Here is a 19,023-nt window from a genome sequence, read left to right on the forward strand (position 1 = left end):
ATCATTGGACGTGTTTTCAGAATGTGGCCAAGTAAGTATTCTGCTTTGAACAACATGATAACCCTTCCACCAAATAACCGCTGATGTTAATGATCTGAATTTATGACTTTACTGCGGTAAAACCATCCTGGAAAGTCCCTCATCAGAGTTTACAACCTCAAAAAAAACCTGCCAAGACTGTGGAGTTCTTTTTTTAAAATATTCAATTTTTATTAATTTCATAAAAAAGAAACAATTACAGCCATATATATATATATCTACAACATATAAAGAAAAACAAAAAAAACGGGGAAGGAATAACAAGTAGAGCCCGTTTAAAGAACAAAGAAGCGTAAACTCCAGCATTTCCAGTTATTTCAAAGAAAGTCAAACTTCCGGGTATATATAAGTCCCAATTCCTGGGGCCTATGGAAATCAATACGTCTAGATGCTGCACCACATGGGTCAACCACTCATATACTAAAGACGGGGGATAACATTGAAAAAAAAAACATGAAAAGGAGGGGGAAGGGAGGGGAGGTAGGAAAACAACATAAGGAGGGTATATGTGTATAGGCATCCAATTATACAATACACTGCCACCACATGTTGGCTTTAGAGCTCATTATAAACCTGGATAAATACTTGTACTACATAAATAGACAGGGAATGTCTCAGAAAACATTTCAAGAATGAGCCATATTATTTAGGTATAAATTTGTTTGTTGAAACTCAACCCACGGCTGCCACTTAGTTTTACATATTTCGTATTTATTGTGTTTAATAGCGGTCAATTCTTCCATCCGTCTGTAATAGTCCACTCTATTAAACCATTCCTTCAACGTAGGAATATTAGCTGTTTTCCAATGCAAAGGAATTAAAATCCTAGCTGCATTCAAGAGAGTGGGTATCAGCAACTTTTTATATGTAGACAATGGGATTGTGGTAACATGAAGAAGACATATCGATGGTTCCAAAGGTAAAGAAATGTTAGTGATTTTCTCAATACCTTGAACAATCTGTTTCTAAAATGGCCGAAGCTGGGGACAGGACCACCAATTATGTAAATAAAAGCCAGTGGCCTCACAACCCCTCCAACAAGTGGCTACGCTAGAGGAATGCATTGCATGTACACGGTCAGGAGTATAGTACCATCTTGCCAAAAAGCGAAATGTCGTGTCAGTTACCAAGGTACTGATGGATAAAGTGGAGTTGGCACGTAATATACATTGCTTTTGCAAATCAGACCATGTAACTTGCAATTCCCTTTCGCATTGCGTAAGGTAATGTGGAAATAATTGGGAGGATAATTCCAACAGGATTAAATATATTCGGGACACTCCATGTCGCGGTGGCTCTGAAACAAATAAAAGGTTTTCCATAGGTGTTAGGTCTGACATGGTGCGTAGGGGTTTCGGTAATGAGGACACGAAATGCCGCAATTGCCTTAATCGCCACAGATCCTACGGGTGTGCTCCCCAACGTTCTTGCATCTGTTGCAATGAGTATAATTGCGACCCATCACACACCTGGGAAAGCGTCAAAGTTGGGCCCACTATCCTGTTGAAGAAGCCTTGACATTGAAGTCCCGGCATAAAGAAGGAGTGACCTGTCAAAGGCATCAAGGGGAGTTATAATTCCCAACCAGACGTGGATATAATTTGTCCCATATATTCAAAGTGTGGCGAGTTGGAGGGGAGATATTTGGGCCCAGCGATCTAAACTGCTGGGGAATCCAGCTTACGGTTGATAACGTTTGTTCTGAGAGGCTATTTTCTATCTGTACCCACCGCTTGGTCTCCGCATGGTAATTCAAATCTAGTCATCTATTAAGTGCTACGGCTTGGTAATATAGAGTAAAGTCAGGAAGGGCTAGGCTGCCTGTAGTTCGAGTGCGAATGAGAGTCCCATGAGAAATCCTAGCGGGGGTATGTCTCCACACATAGCCAGCCGCCTACCACCGACTTAAGAGTGCACAAGTAGGAAACAGGTAGGGTTATAGGTAAAGTTTGAAACAGGTAAAGTATTCTGGGCAAGATTGTAATTTTAATGAAATTTACACTACCAGGTAAAGAAATACAAGGACGGTCAGAAAGCCAAGTGGTCATGTCCCTTTTAATAGTGTTTAATATAGGAATATAATTGTTCGTGTACATATCAGATAATCGTGAAGTCAGATAAATACCTAAATATTTCATCTTGCAGGCCTGCCAAGTGAAGGGCATAGTGCTTCATAAGGACAATAACACGTGTGAAGGTGTAGAAATATTTAACAATTCAGATTTGGTGAGATTAATTTTAAAATTAGATATTAAACTAAACACTTCAAATTCCCGAAGAAGGGAGGGTAGTGTGATCCGAGGTTGCTGAATAAAAAAAAGTATATCGTCGGCGTAGGCCGCTAGTTTATGTTCTCGGTTGCCAACCATAATGCCTGATATATCGGGATTCTGCCTGATTGAGTTAAGAAAAGATTCCAGGGTGATTGCAAATAATAAAGGGGACAGGGGACAGTCTTGTCTAGTGCCATTATGTAAAGTGGAACTATCAGAAAGATGGCCATTTACCTTAATTTGGGCAGTGGGTTTTTCATATAAGGCCATGGTCCCTGCTAAAAACCTAGGGCCTATGACAATATGTTGAAGAGTGGCCCGGAGAAAATCCCAGTCTACTCTGTCGAGCGGCTTTTCGGCATCCGTAGACAAGAGCATCGTATGTTTCGAAGAGGAGGAAGCTTGATGAATTAAGGGAGATAGGTCGATAGCTACCACAGATGGCCAGGTCCTTTTCCGGTTTAAGAAAAACCGAAATATGGGCATGCAGGGTTGTCAAGAGTGGTGCTGTACCATGAAAAAAAAGAATTAAAGTAATTACTAATTACATAAGTAGGGAATAAGTAAATGTTGAAAAGTTTTATAATATTTGAGGGTAAAGCCATCAGGCCCCGGGCTTTTACCAGGCGCCATAGAGGCGATTGCCTGTTGTATTTCCAGTTCACTCAAAGGGGACTCAAATTTTTCCAATTGGACTGTAGCATGTAGTAGTGGGCAGTACCACAGCACAATAAAGTATATCTAAAGCCAAAATGTTTTTTCAAAAAAGTTTGATAACATAAGAAATGGCTAAAACCCAATCTGACTAGGGAGATTTTCCTATACTTCCTGTCCTGTAGACACAATAGGAAGTAAGAAGAAATCTCTCTGTCGAAAACTCCAGTTTCTCGAGATCTCCAATGACGTGAAGTCTGCCTGACTTCCCAGTAAGAGGTTTGGATGAGTCGGCTCTGGTGTTCGTGCCCGCGGCATTTCCCTATATACATACCACGCAGCAATAAAGTATTATAATCAACTAGGGTCAGACTAATCCAGCGCATTATTAATCTGAGTTGCCCCACTCAATATGGCCGCCAGAGTCATGAAAGCGTCAGCCATATTGAATGGGGCAACTCAGATGAATAACGCGCTGGATTAGTCTGACCCTAGTTGATTTGGAGCCACCCTTGTGTGTGCTAGTAAGCTCTGTCTACACACACAACAAGGAAATCCACTTGCCTGCTCCTTGCTCCTTCCTTCTACAAGCTAGTAGATGGACAGCTGTTGGAGACTGTTCTATCCCTTGTGATCTTGTACTGGACAGCAAGTTCAGGGAAGCAGAGCTGAGAGAGTTGGAGCTGTTCAAAAACAAGACGACTGTAAGTGTTTTGGCAAAAATGTAATGAAATACTGTGCTTGGCAATGTGTACAGTATGTGTTTGATCTAGATTCTTTGCTTACAAAAAGTTTGAGAGTTTTATACTACTTTAAGAAGGATCGTGCAACTTCATTTATAAAATGACTGACAATATAAGTTGTTTTCTATTATACTGCAAATCCTGCAAAATACTAAATATCTAAGAATGGTGTGAGAAGTCTCATATCGGATAATATTCACTTCTCTCCTGTATCATCATAATGTATTGCTTAGATTTATTACCTTTTAAGGGCTTGTTCACACCAAATCCGGACCAGATCTGCATGAGTTTCTGCATATGCAGTGCAGTGCAGTTCTGTGCGTTTTGACGCGTTTTTGCCACGTTCTGGGTCCAGGTTTTTTTTGTTAGCCTAAAATGGTCTTTCAGTGCATTCCAGGGCGTTTGCATACGTTTATTTTATGCATTTGTATATGTTTTGGTGCGTTCCAGAGAAGACAAAATAGGGCATGCTGCCGTTTTTTCACACGCTCTGGAACTGAACGCTTCGGTGTGAACTGGAGCCCAAAATGTCTGTGAAAGTTCTCATTCATCCAGGTCATGGTATATCTGTAAAAAAAATGAGTCAAGGCAACTGGACTTGCTGTATTTTTCTTGAAGACGTTTCACTGGTCATCCAACCAGCTTTCTCCATTCAGAATTATTTTTTACAGATAGAGCCCAAAATACAATTGGAATACATTGGATGCATTTTTGATGCGTTCTGTAACTGCTCGGCTCTGCATCTGCTCCGCACTTGATGTGAACAAACCGTAAGCAAAATCATATGTAAACCCTTTTCAGTCATCAGTAAGATTCACTATTTTTCTAAATGCTGAAAATGTAGTTGGAATAAAGATCCCAGGCCGCCATAAAAAGCACAGTGGCGGTTTCACTAGTGACTAAGTGAACACTTTACTAAGTGCTGCATAATGCATTGCGTAATACCATGGGCATTCCCCGCCATCATACAACATACCATAAATACACATACAGTCTGCTGGGCAATGTCTTGTTTGCTTAGTCAGCTATCTTATTTTCAATTGTACATAGTTTCAGTCTGTACATGTAGTACAATAGCAGTGTACTACTTTGTTTAACAGTTAAAGGGTATCTATAGTCAAAAGCAAAAAACTAAAATGTATGCCTATATTGAATTTCTGTCTATCCCACTCCTAATAGGCATATTGATCCAGAAGTTTGTAAACTTACTTATTGAAAATGCCCATAGGATGTACACAATTTCACTCAGCCCTGCTGTGAATATGCACTTACTTGTGTCACCACTCTCACAGAGCCTGCCTCCTAAGCTACAACTCCATATTTGAACAATGTAACATTATCTTTACTTGCTGGAAACAATGCATGATGGGATATGTAGTGTCGAGAAATCGAGATTGCATCACATCAAGCAGCAGGGAAAGATATACAAAACACACTGGGAATCCAGGAAGTTGATGAAAGTGATGGGCAGACAGAAGGCAGCAATCCCTACATAAAAGGGATTTTTGTCAAGTAACCTTGATTGCATTATCAGAAACAACTCTAGTGGAGATGTCCATATGAGCCTGCTGGCCTTCTTCATGTTCTCTGAACTTGCCCTGTAATACAGGACTATAGGAGGGACATTGTGGAGGTGGTCTCCCCAGTGTCGGGTATCCCCATCCCTATGGACCTAAGAGTCTGTATTTTGGGTCTTGTTGATGGTTTGGCTCCTTCTGTGTCGTCCAGAACACTCCTGACCTTTTTGTTGGTTTACACCAGGAAACTCCTTATCCTACACTGGAAGAAATTCTTCCATACACGGGTTTGTTCCCAGCCTTCCTGAGTATACGTTACTGCATTTTCCTGTGATGATACTCATCCATTTGGACCCCCGGCCTTTCCTTGGGTGGCTGATCTTTCTCCATTAGTATATCTATTCAGGGTATCGTTTAGTATGGATAACTGGTGGTGTAGAGTGTATTAGCGGTTTTTGCTGATCTTGTGTGAGCCTAGGGGTTTGGAGGGGGGGGATCTGTGAATCTGTGATCGGAATATGTATTGTATTTTGGTGTTCTTACCTTGTGTCTTTATTCTGTTATATTGCAAACTTGAATAAAAAGAATTTAACCCCTTCGTGATGGGAGACGTACACTGTACGTCCCGCCACAAAGTGCCTAAATGACTGGCCACTAACACTGTACGTGACGAGTTATTTGCGGCTCTGTAATGCTGGTAACCGCTGATTCTCAGCGGTTACCATTCATTAATGAATGCCTCCGTATTGAGGTATTAATTAATGAAATAGTTAATCTTTTGTAAAATGAAAGAATTAAGCCGTTACATACAAATACCAGGTATTTGACAGCTGAAGATAGCAGAGAGGTAGCAGAGTGACTCACCTCTCTGCTATTCATTTTGACAGCTCGATAGCCCGATGTTTATGAAGCTGTGTGATACATTTCAGGCACAATGTTACAATGTATCTCTGTGCCTGAAATGTATCACTTCTGATCGTCTGGGCACGATCAGAAACCTTCAGTGAGATCTGAATCTGACATGCTGTCAGGGTCAGTCTCTAAGGTTATTATTAGCGGTTACTAAGTTTGGAGCAGCCTAATAATGACCAAAAATTAAAAGAGTTAATTTATCAAGCAGTCATAGTGACTGCTTATTATAAACTGACAACAAAAGTGTAAAAAAATTAGGAAAATAAAAATTATATATAAATACAGTTTGTATACTATAATTATTATAAAAAAAATTTTAGAAAAGAATAATCAAAACTTGTAAAGAAAAGTATTTTCTTTACGTTTTTTCCTCCTTTTTTTTATATTTTATTCAAACTAAGTAAGCGTTAGGTACACATGTTTGATATAATTATATAGCCCTATCTGTCCTCTAAAAAACAATATATAATATGTGTGGGTACATTTAGTAAGAAAGTATATTACTGACATGGAAGAGTCACAACAAAAATTTCAAAAGTGTGTCAGTTTACGAACAGAAACGGAAAACAAGCTCAGTCATGAAGGGGTTAAAATAAAATGTATTCCTATTGCAATGGTGATGTTATAACAGGATAATATATGCTGGGACTTTACAACTCCTTTAACGGGGTTTCCCTGAAAGCAGAAAAGGCCTCCCTGTACCCCAAGGACCTGCTTAGAACCCTGGCCAATCAGTTGCCTGCAAAAATAAAAAGCAGTTATGAAGCTGCTCAACTGTTTTCAAAGTAGATTGAAGGCTCTGAGTAAGCCTCTATCCTCACCTGAGTGTTTTGTTAAATGTTTCCTGAAGCGTGACAGCGCTCAACATGAAGAATCCCCCATTATTTTCAATGGCGCCCTATTATTGTGTGACCTGCTGTTTATAGATTGAAAAAGTACTTCAGCTTCTTTTTGGCAGAATCATGCATTTTTGGCCACATTGACTTCAATGGGAGCGCCTAAAAAAACACCTTAGCCTGAAAATACCTAAAAAAAACATGCACATTTTTTGTTCATAATTACCTGAAACGCTCACACTCAAATAAACACTAGAATGGTAGGGGTCTCAAGAACTGATTTTCTGCTTTTCTACAAAAAGCGGAAGAGTCCTCAACATCAGTGGTGTAACAATAGCCCAAAAAGGGTGTGCGAACTGTCTTATAGATGAAGGCAGCTCAAGGGTTAATCATCGGCTGGGACAAACCACAATGTCAAGATTTTTAAAGAAAAATTATCTATTTATTTCTAATCAATGACATGCAAAAAACATTACTGAACACACTGCTGACAGTTTCCTGTCAAATGGTTAAAAAACGATGTCTGGTCGGGCTGACTTTGATCGGTGGTGAGGTGGATAGATGTACCCTGGATTGGCCGTACATGTATCTCCTATATTTCTGAGGTCTGTGGGTTATTTTGGATACTAGTATGTATCTTATTTGTTCCTGTTTAGTAGCTATGATTTGGATGTTATCCGCATATCTTTAAGCTATCTCCAGTCTAGGTGACCCCTCTTGTTCCCGGTTAGTCCTGTGTGTTGCAATTTCTTTGAAAACCCAGACCACAGAGTTGTCTAAAATTGACAGTGATTTGATCTGTGAAGGTTTTCTTGGCAGTTTTCGTATTTTCAATAGGGGATACTTTCAATTAGAACTGGGACACTTATTGTGATTGTAGCTTGATGTTTTTAGTGGGATTAGATACGTGTTCAAATGTGCTTTGTTTTTCCTGATCACTGATACTCCATTTCTCAAGACCTTTTGCATCGGGGGATCATTTGTGTATAGTAGTGACTTATAATTTAAGCTTTTTTGCTGGTTCGTATTTTGGAGCCGAACAGCAAATCTACTCAAATGACCTCTCGGTCAGTCCTTCGATTTCCCGTCCACGGGTTTCCTCCGCGTAGAGATGTTTATGGCTGATTAATCGCTGAGTGTCCTTTTGATTCCCCCTTCATTGATTTGGCATCCAGGTGTTTGGTGATCCAGGCATGCACTGTTGTTTTTTAACTCAATCCCCTCGTTACTATTGATCCAAAAATATTCGGGCTGTACGGCCGGCAGTCTCTGGGTCATCCACCTTATCTCTGAAAGCGGCGTCTACGCATTTCGCGTTTAGCCCCTCCTTTCGCCGCCCCTCCGTCCTGACGAAGCCCCAAGAGGAGGGGCAAAACGGGTACAGTATCGAAGTTGCTCAGCAACCCCTTCATGGATTTTAACAGGGACAAATCATATATGCACTGGGTCCCCTGGGGAATTTAACAAACCTTTAAATTAGTTCTTTCTCATGTAAGTACCTGATTTTGGTATTGTGATATTCATGGCATCATCCTTTTACAGTTCCCTATGCAGGACTGGAAGCCAATGCAAATGTGTTGAAATGGAAAATGCTGATATGAGGAGAGACCAGAATGAACAGATGAATGACCTCATCAATCTGTTGCTGCTTTTTAACTGTCCCGTCAGTAGGTGGGGGATTGAGAGAGGACACAAATGTATTCCTTAACTGTAAGTGGCGTTGTTTACCTGGTTGTGCTGCCTAGCATGGAAGTGTAAATATTAGGACTGGATGGACAGAAATACAATTTTATCTCCAACTCAAATAATCAACAGCTAGCAACAGTGTTAGGACAAGGTCTTCTGGAACCCAAGGTTAGAGATGCCAAAGTGTACTCCCCTTCCCCCGAGCTGAGAAGGATCATGCCTGCCCATCCACATGTATAGTGGCCAGGCCACAGCAGGGTACAAAAATGACAGCTGCTGTCCATGGAAAACTGAATGAGATTGGATGGGGTACTTGGAGTTGTTAACCTAATGTGATTTAGTCGTAATTAGAGCCAGGTTTTTATTAACCTTTACAGGGTTATTCACAAAAGGGAGAAGAGTTTGGAGAAGGCAGGAGAAGTGAACAAACTAGGACAACATAGCTGAAGTGGAAAAATTCTCCAATTTACAATGTATCCCTTACAATCTCCTCCTTTTAGCATTTGCACTGCCTGGCCAAAAAAGTCACCACATGGATTGAGCTAAGCACATGGGTAAGAGTATGATCTTGGATTACTTCAGTAGGTCAGCTCTAAGTTCAGCAACATTATGTCCCCAAAAAATGAGGTCAGCTGCCTATCTGAACATACTGAATGACCAGGTTTTTCCATCAATGGATTTTTTTCTTCCCTGGCACACCTATTCCAATATGGAAATGCCAGGATTCATCGGGCTCAAATTGTGAAAGAGTGGTTCAGGGAACATTAAACATAATTTCCACACATGGATTGGCCACCACAGAGTCCAGACATTCACCTCATTGAATTGAGAATCTTTGGGATGTGCTGGAGAAGACTTTACACAATGGTCTGACTCCCCCATCATCAGTACAAGATCTTGGTGAAAAGTTGATGCAGCTCTGGACGAAAATAAATGTTCTGACATTGCATAAGCTTATTGAAACAACGCTATGGTGAATATGTGCCGTAATCAAAGCTAAAGGTGGTCCAACGAAGTGTGTGACTTTTTTGGCCAGTCAGTGTATATGGGAAAGTTGTGTGATAATAAACTGCAAAAATAAAATGTTCTGCGACACCTATCTTTTAAACATGGCCACCACTCTTTATGGCACACTTTATATGGTGCACGTTTAGCCCCAAGGAACCTCCCCATATATAGGCCAGCTGGTTGTGTGTGCCTCCTAGGTCAAAAGTTCTCAGCCTACCCTTACTTGGGCATATTTTAATTAAGCTTATTTGTCATTTTATACAATTACAAGTATACCAGTTTTAGGTTAATAATTTGCAAATAATATCATCTTCCAAACTCTGCCAATCACTATTCTAGAAACACTATACTAACACCCCGCTGGTTCTGAAAAAGATAAAGTGGTCCAACCTAGAAGCCCTTTTTGTAAACTAGGTTACCATAAAGCCCATACACTGCCTACGTATTATGCACAATGTTGATATACGGTAGTTTGTTCTGGACAAAATTATGTTCCAATCAATTGGCAGCTTACATGCAGTGGTCAGCACTATGCAGCTAATCTTTCCAGATGGCCAGGCAGGAGAATGGACAATAGACGTTGTGTCCTGTGTATGACAGCTGGCCAAAACTTGACCTACTTTCATCGCCTCAATGGAGCTGTCACACTCTGGTATGGTGAAGGCAGGTTTTCAGCTTTTGGCATTCATTATCACTAATAGTTTTTGATGGCTCATTTACTAGCCATTGTTTTCATGTCAAGTCTGTAAAAACAAAGGACCTAGACCAGTGTACTTGTGTAAAAGAAAAAATGAAATGTGTACTTTGTGTTGCTCCTTACTCACACATTGACATCAGCTCGTTGTTTTATAGCCTTGAAATTGAAAGCAGACACTTTCCCCCACCATCGCTGAATTAACGAATCCAGTAAAAGAGATTCAATAATTGGAGCCTCTCACTGCTAGATTTCACAATCCATTAGAAAAACATTGTGATGTATGGTTTATGTTGGTATAGTCTACCTTCCTAAGCCATCCAAACACCAACAAAATGTGGTTGAGCGAGTGAGGTCTATCTTTAGATCTTTTCCATCTAAATTGTGTTTCGCTTTCATTTTCATTGAATTTCTTGCCTCCGCTTTGCTTCTTTATACCTATATCTGGTTGAAGAATGAATGCGTTATGGATTAACCCACTAAGTGTTTATTGCATGGTCTCTGGTTGCTGCTCTAGAAACCAGAACTATTTTATTTGAAAGAAACTTTAAAATGTAGGTAAAACCATTACGAATAGAGTGTGGAAGGGATAGAATGTTTTTCTCACTGCCTGTGACTCCACTGGGGAGACACACCCTGTTTAATTGTCCTTGTGACCATTGTGACTGGGACTGAATATAATCCATCTTATTGACATAAGATAAACATGGTATCGCAGGAAATTAAAATGATTCGGAACCACATGCAGTTACTTTATCAGGCAAATCAGTGTGATATCAAGTGTGATAACATAGTGAGTATATAGACATGATGTGTCAAACCAATAGACCAATCAGTGAGGGCAATCATACCCCATGCCCAGGGTTGGTTTTTCCCCTAATTGGTCTATTGGTTTGTCACTTCATGTATATATGTTCACTATGTTATGGCAATCACACTGTTTTGCCTGATGAAGGAACCGCATGTGGTTCAGAAACGCTGCAATTTCCTGTAATACAGTGTGTATCTTTTGTCAATATGAAGGTGTGATAAAGTGGACCCTGGTGTGCTGGAGACTATTTTATATTTGGTTTACATGGTGCCATCATCCGCAGGTGACTACAGCACCCACTGGATTATTTTCAATTGGGATACTGGTATGGAGTGTGATAGGACATCTCACATCTGTAGAAGTAGTGGTCATCATTGTTGCAGATAAGATAAAGAATGTACCCTCATGTGCAGCACTGTGCCAATACATCTTGTTTTCCAATACACAGCGATTTGCTTCTAGTGGTAGGTCAGCATGATGATTGTCCCAGAGGACAGGGTCCAAGGATTGTTCTAGATGTGACCTGTGACAGCTCAGACAGGAAGTATGGTCACAGGCACGTCACGTGACCCCCTCCTCTGCTCATCAGGCTTTGATCAATCTCCAAAAATCATGGCGAGAGGATGCAATGTGCCAGCTGTGTGTGCGCTGCTTGTGCTGCTGACTTCCAGCATGCTGCGACACTGCGGCGCTCTGCGCACCAAGGGCACCCTGTCTCTGGACCAGATCACATTCTATAAGGTAACGGAGCATTCCGGGACCCTTCTCCTCATCCACAGCCCTGCCCACGCCCACTCTGCATGCAAAGCCGTGTCTTCTACTTCGCCTGTCACCACTGTTCCGTTGTATTGCATTGATTGAATGTCAGGCTCACCTGCTGCACATCCTACTAATAGTGAGATCGGTTATTTACATAAACAGTGTGCTCACTGGGAGCCGATCGGGTTCTCTTTATACAGATAAACAATGCTTGCTTTTCTCGTCTAGTTACATACATACAGATTGTAAGTGTGTTGCAATGTTACATTTGACAGATCGCGGACGATGTGTGTGATGTGATAACAGTACAACTCATGAATGGTCCGTATTACATTCATTGACTGTATGAGCTGTCAGTGCTCTGTACACACAGCGTCCCCATAGCTAAGCAGCAGCCAATAGGAGATGTTATGGGTGGCCAGCCCCTAGTGGTTGGCCAATGACCAGAGCATATGTGTCTGGCCGGTTTCTATCAAAGTTTGTGACTACGTTAGAATGTGTGACCGGTGACGTGGTCACACATTTTACTGTAATCCCGCCCAGTTTTACAGCGGTGGAATATGTGGCCGGTGATGTGGTCACACATTTTAACGTAATCCCGCCTAGTTTTTTGGCGGTGGAATGTGTGACCACCAATAGGTCCAGAATTCCTACACTTTTTTAGCTGTTCCAGGGCAGATCAGCATCGCAGATCGTATGTGCAGGAGAACTGATTTGCCCTGGAACAGCTGATCGGTCCTGAAATGTCACTTCTATCCGACTCTGTGGAATGTGAGATCGCACTCACAAAGTCACATTTCAGGACCGATCAGCTGTTCCAGGACAGACCGGTTGTCCTGCACATACAATCTGTGATGCCAATCTGCCCTGGAACAGCTGAGAAAGCGTAATTGAACATAGAAATGTGTCTTCGGTACCAGAGGAGGGGAGAGTGCAAAGTGCAATACCCATAGCAAACAATAATAAATAAGTTGTGTATTTATGTACAATACTGTGCAAATGTTTTAGGTGGGTGTGAGAAAATGCTGTAAAGTAAGAATGCTTTCACATATAAAAGTGATAATAGTTTATTTTTATCAATTAACTAAATGGAAAGTAAAATGAACAGAAGAGAAATCCAAATCAAATCAATATTTGGTGTGACCGCCCTTTGCCTTCAAAACAACATCAATTCTTCTAGGTACACTTGCACAGAGTTTTTGAGGGAACTCGTCAGGTAGGTTGTTCCAAACATCTTGGAGAACTAAGCACACATTCTGTGGATGTAGGCTGCCTCAAATCCTTCTGTCTCTTCATGTAATCCCAGGCAGACCCAATGATGTTGAGATCAAGGCTCTGTGGGGGCCAAACCATCACTTCCAGGACTCCTTGTTCTTTCTTCTGCTGTAGATAGTTCTTAACCAGTTGACATCCGCGGTGTTAAACCCCCTTCCCATCCAGGCCATTTTTCAGTATTCAGCGCTGCGGTACTTTGACTGACATTTATTCCGTAGGGCTGTATGTTTGGGGCCGTCCTGCTGCAGAAAAATGTGGGGCTAATCACACCCCTCCCTGATGGTGTGGCATGATGGATCGTTCCTTCAAAAACTGCATGCAAGTGTCCTAGAAGAATTGATGATGTATTGAAGGCAAAGGGCGGTCACACCAAATATTGATTTGATTTGGATTTCTCTTCTGTTCATTTACTTGCCATTTTGTTCATTGATAAAAAATAAACTATTACCAGTTTTATTTGTATAAGCTTTCTTATTTTACAGCATTATTTCACACCTGTCTAAAACTTTTGCACAGTATTGAATATATAGGAAACCTGGGTATACAGGGTTAGATCATCCTACAAAGGTCAAATCTTAAAAATACATTCAAGTACCTTACCTATTAACAAAAATGTATCTTATTTGTGTATCACTCGGCTGCACTGTGGCCTGGAAGGATTCTAACACTATTGTCGGGATCCACGCCACTACCTTATTGACAGCTGGCTACACCTCTCTAGAGCCAAAGTCAGCTGTGCCCGCCCCCTCCCCTGTCTGTCCTTCCAATGACTGCTGGGGGAACAGAGAGGGGAGAAGGGAATCCCTGCGGGGAGCGGTGGCTGACGGTCACTACTTTTTTGCAGGGAGAAGACAATAAGATCAGCATTTCATGATCACTAAGTAATCGATCTATAGCAGGGCTGCCCATTAGGTAGATCGTGATCTACCAGTAGCTCTCAAAGCTGATGCTGGTAGATCACAAAGGGTGTGAATTGCGGCCCCTTTATTGCATTTTGGTATATTTATTTAGCTGTGCACACATAATTACCTATTAGCCTGAGTCTGCTGAGCCAAGCTCCCTGACACCTTTCTGGTGGATACTGGTGGTTGGAGTGCAATGTATCAAAGAATATTAGTTTACCCAGCCTGTTGCACTACACTGCTTGCAAAATACAGCCAGGAGAGAGGCAGCCAGGAGAGAGGCAGCCAGGAGAGAGAGCGGGGAGAGGCAGCCCGGAAAGAGAGAGAAGAGACAGCAAGGAGAGAGAGAGTGAGGAGAGACAGCCAGGAGAGAGAGCGGGGAGAGGCAGCCAGGAAAGAGAGAGAGGAGAGACAGCAAGGAGAGAGAGAGTGAGGAGAGACAGCCAGGAGAGAAAAGGAGGAATGACAGCTAGGAGAGAGAAAGCGAGGAAAGACAGCCTGGAGACAGCCCGGAGAGAGAGCGAGGAGAGACAGCCAGGAGAGCGAGGAGAGAAAGCCAGGAGAGAAAAGGAGGAATGACAGCCAGGGGAGAGAAAGCGAGGAGAGACAGCCTGGAGACAGCCAAGAGAGAGAGCAAGGAGACACAGCCAGGAGAGCGAGCAGGGAGAGACAGCCAGGAGAGAAAAGGAGGAATGACAGCAGGAGAGAGAAAGTGAGGAAAGACAGCCTGGAGACAGCCAGGAGAGAGAGCGAGGAGAGACAGCCAGGAGAGACAGCCAGGAGAGCGAGGAGAGACAGCCAGGGGAGAGAGAGTGAGGTAGGTTTTTTTTCGTTGGTAGATCTCATGTAGCTCGTCATTTGAAAAGTAGATCTTAACACAAAAAATCTCCCCTCCCTCCCTTGCTGGTGCTAATATCTTCCAGGTTCAGGATCTTTGGCCATCTTGACGACTGGGCCGGAATGACGTAACTCCCTTACATGCACATTGGAGTTCATTCATCTTGGCAGCAAGGAGAGCAGAGCGCAATGTAAATTCTAAAGAAGTCTTGGAACAGGCAGATAACTTTGTTTTATTGCAGAAGATACATAGAGGGGAATTTATCAAACCTGGAGCGGTTGTCCATGGCAACCATTTAGCTTCCATCTTTAATTTTCAAAGCCTAACCGAACAAGCTGAAAAAAGAAGCTGAATGGTTGCCATTGGAAACTGCTCCAGATTCCTTTCCAGATTGTCCCTCTCCTCCCTACGTAACCTTTTATGTAGCTGCCGGAGGAGGAGCAAAGTAGAAGAATACAGAGTGAGTGACAGCTCTATGTCTGTTGGGGGCAGCTGACATCACATCCAAGATGGCGGGCCCAGCAAACATCTCAGGGCTTTTTGATGTCTACACAAGGGAGACTTCTGTAGGTTAACTACATACCTAAAATACATTACATGCACATATAATCTTATAGGAAGATTTTTGCTGAAATGAATGGTCTGGTGACAGGGTCTCTTTATGGTGTTCAGATATCCTATGCCTATTCACACTGAGCCTTGGCCTGAGCAGGAATCAGAGGTGTGATATGAATGATTTTTTGATATAACACAATTTCTCTTTCCCACAGGTTATTCCTAGAAGTAAATTTGTGCTAGTAAAATTTGACACTCAGTATCCTTATGGAGAAAAACACGATGAGTTCAAACAATTAGCTGAAAGTTCGTCTTCTAGTAAAGAACTTCTAGTGGCTGATGTTGGCATTTCAGGTAAATATATGCTCTGTCTATGGTTGTGGCACACTTGGTACACATGGTGGGTACATTCCCCCATAACAGTCATCTGAGTCAAAACAATTTGAATGGATTGGTGGAAAAGTTTGCCAACTCCTCCATTGCTCTCCACTGCACTTCAGTGATTAGTGCCAGTGCCTTCTATTCACAGTAGCTGCAAGCATGGATGTTATGAATGCGGCTGTCTGTAGTGTTTTGGAAGGGAGGGTATGCTACCTAACATCCACCAGTCATCCTAAGGTGGTCCTGTATGGAACAGATGCAACGTCTATAGAATCAATTAGATTTTACATTGTACTAATTCAAGTTGAAATCCCCCATTTTTTTTGTAATTGCATGGACTGTTTTGGGGAACCCTGATGAATCTCCTATTCCTAAGACATTGATCTGCCAAGGATTGAACTCGATACACTGTGAGACTGCTGATAGCTGAACTCTGGGATATCCAAATATTGGCTAAATACAAGAGACATGTGTATTGTTACTTCAATCTCAGTGTGCAAGACTGAATCTCTGTGAACATTCGTTCTGTAGAGGCAAAAATGAACAATCTTAGTACAGTTTCTTTTCAGGTTGAATGTAATATAATACTGCATTATCGCCACTAGATGGAGCTAAGAAACATAGGACGTATTTATTTCCTATGCTCCTTAGAGCCAACTAGTGGCCAGCATTTTTTTTTAACACTTAACTTTATTGCTATCACATAGGGGGATAACATACCCCCTATGTGATAGTACAGATACTATGACAGGTCCTCTTTATGGAGACATCAGCGGTCCATTAGACTCCTAATATCACTTCGAGATAACTAAGAAGCTAATGAAGCAGCAATCTGCTTCACCATTTTCTTCTTCGGCTACAGCAGCCAGGAAAATGACACACTGAAACCAGAAGTGATGTAATATACATTGCTTCCGGGTTCAGTGATCAGAGGGGGGGCGGGGGGTGTCAGCTGGTGGAATTGTGCTGGTCTCCTTCCGAACAAAGTACTCAGACCCACCATGCTGGCCTTGGGCGCACAAGGGGGGACTGTGGAGCCTGGGATAGCCGGCAGCGAAAGGTGGGGCCCACACACTTCCACAGTGCCATACAAGCATTCGGCCAGATATACAGCTAAATAACCATCACTAGCTATAAAAATGTTTAAAGTTTCCCACTTGTGCGCATCCACCCACATTCAAAAGCAAGCCGCCCAGCCGTTTGGTTACAACCGTCAGACAGCAAGTAGTTAAAGTTTATGTTATCCCAAATAAGCTGCAGAAGTGGAAACACACTTTTAGGACCACAAGTATTTTTCATGCTTATTCTAAAAGTGGAAACCCCCTTTAACACCTTGAAAAACAGAGCTGGACACAGTGTTTAAAACATCAATCTGACTATGCAGACAGACTTCAAATTGCCTTTTAAAGGGAAAACATTTTTTAAAGGACAGAATGTTTGTTCTACTTATTCTTAGAGTGGAAATTCCCTTTGATAGAATAAAAACAGTGATAAGAACAGTGCTTCTAATATAAATATATGACTATACAGGAGCGCCACAGCTTGTGTTTAGAAGGGAAAACCTGTCATCTATCAGGTTTTCAGCTATCCTGTATGTGACTGTGAATTTACCTTTGTACTTATACCAAGGTCACAGGTCACCTTCTTTTTTGTAACTTTCAGTTATGTTTAGTGCCTGCAACCAAATTCAGACATGTGCAAAGTCTATTATGAATGACGTGTGCAAAGTCTATTATGAATGACATGTGCAGTGTTATTAATGACATTTGGCTGAACAAATCTTGATGGCGAGACAAGTCCATAAATCTCAGTTCTGTCATCTGCATACTTGTAATCACTGCTCTCAGACAATTATTTTCTGCTTCTGTGCACTTAGAATAGCCTAAACAGAAGCTCTAATATAGGGTAACCAGAGCTGCATTTTGTAGTTAAGCGGAAAGATTCTGTTATGGTGTTAACAGTAATAATGTTATAATAATATATGTATTAAGACATGCAGTGAAAATGATAACTCAAATCTTCCCTTCAGTCTTGCACAGTTGTACAGGCTCCTCTACTGTACTGAAATTGTTTCCTCTGATTTCACTGCAACTTTAAGTTCCTCAACTGTGCATTAGAAGCTACAGCAAGTCAGATAAAGCCCACTTCATTTCCTCCCCAGCCGTCCCTTGAGGTAGGGTGCTATGATGTTTTCAGGAAGCTGTGTACAGTACCTTGTCAGCCCTTTCTTCAGATATGATCTGCCTACAAGTACAGTATCTAAAATAGGGTTGCAATGAAAAAAGAAAGGTATTAACATAAACATGTGATTTAAATGGTGATTTGGATCTAGGGGAAGCTACTGAAGGCTAAATTTGAACACTAAACTTTAAAATACATTCAAGTTACTTAACAATTAACAAAAATGTATCTTATTTGTGTATCACTGGGCTGTAGATCCCCAAATCATCTCTGAATTGGTGCTGACACTGTCCTTCCTTCTGGAGGGTGGTCACTGTTGTTCCCCATGGTGCCTCTGTGTGTTGTAAAGTAGTCACCACTCCAATCTCACTCCACTGATGGACTACAATTTTCATGTTTAGTTTACTAGTTTGTATTGAGATTGTAGTCCATCACAGGAGCAAGCTTGGAGCGGTGGCTACTTTACAACACACACAACCATGGAGAATAAAAGTAGCCACCGCCCAGAAGCAAGGATAGTGTCGGCACTGCACATGTGCAATTTATTTTTATTCCGAATTGACATTCATATGAATTTCTGCATATTCGGATGCATCCGAATTTCCGAATGACAGAAATAACGAATCCAAACAAATCCGAATGTTTTTGATAACGAAAATTCGAATGCATCTGAAATATTTCCAGAAAAAAGTAGCGGAGACCTGTGTGCTATTCTGTGACAGTTCTCTGCCTCCTCCGAATGTCAACAAAGTAGCAGAGAACTATTACAGAATGCAGAATTACAGGAGTTTTAAACTTTTGACAGTCCACACGTACAATAAAGTCTGGCAATTCATACCAGACTCTTTAGGAATGTTTAGGGGGGACCCCAAACCCCCAAAAATGTTTTAAAAAGCATTGAGTCTCCCTAAAATCCAGACCTGAGCATCAGCCTGGCAGGGCAGGAGGGGGGATGAACG

The 19,023-nt window shown here is 41.6% G+C and overlaps 1 protein-coding gene across 1 annotated transcript in view; it reads left to right on the forward strand.

The window, feature by feature from the left end:
- Nucleotides 1-11,693: 11,693 nt before the first annotated feature.
- The window catches only part of ERP29 (endoplasmic reticulum protein 29), a 9,563-nt gene continuing 2,233 nt past the window's right edge, over nucleotides 11,694-19,023 (forward strand). The window contains exons 1-2 of the mRNA XM_018569712.1: nucleotides 11,694-11,914; nucleotides 15,718-15,856. Coding sequence (XP_018425214.1) covers nucleotides 11,720-11,914; nucleotides 15,718-15,856 — 334 coding nt within the window. The 5' untranslated portion in view covers nucleotides 11,694-11,719. The remainder of the gene's footprint in view (nucleotides 11,915-15,717; nucleotides 15,857-19,023) is intronic.

This window comes from Nanorana parkeri, unplaced genomic scaffold, assembly GCF_000935625.1.
Source record: "Nanorana parkeri isolate BGI_ZX_2015 unplaced genomic scaffold, ASM93562v1 scaffold1381, whole genome shotgun sequence".
Classification (NCBI taxonomy): domain Eukaryota; kingdom Metazoa; phylum Chordata; class Amphibia; order Anura; family Dicroglossidae; genus Nanorana; species Nanorana parkeri.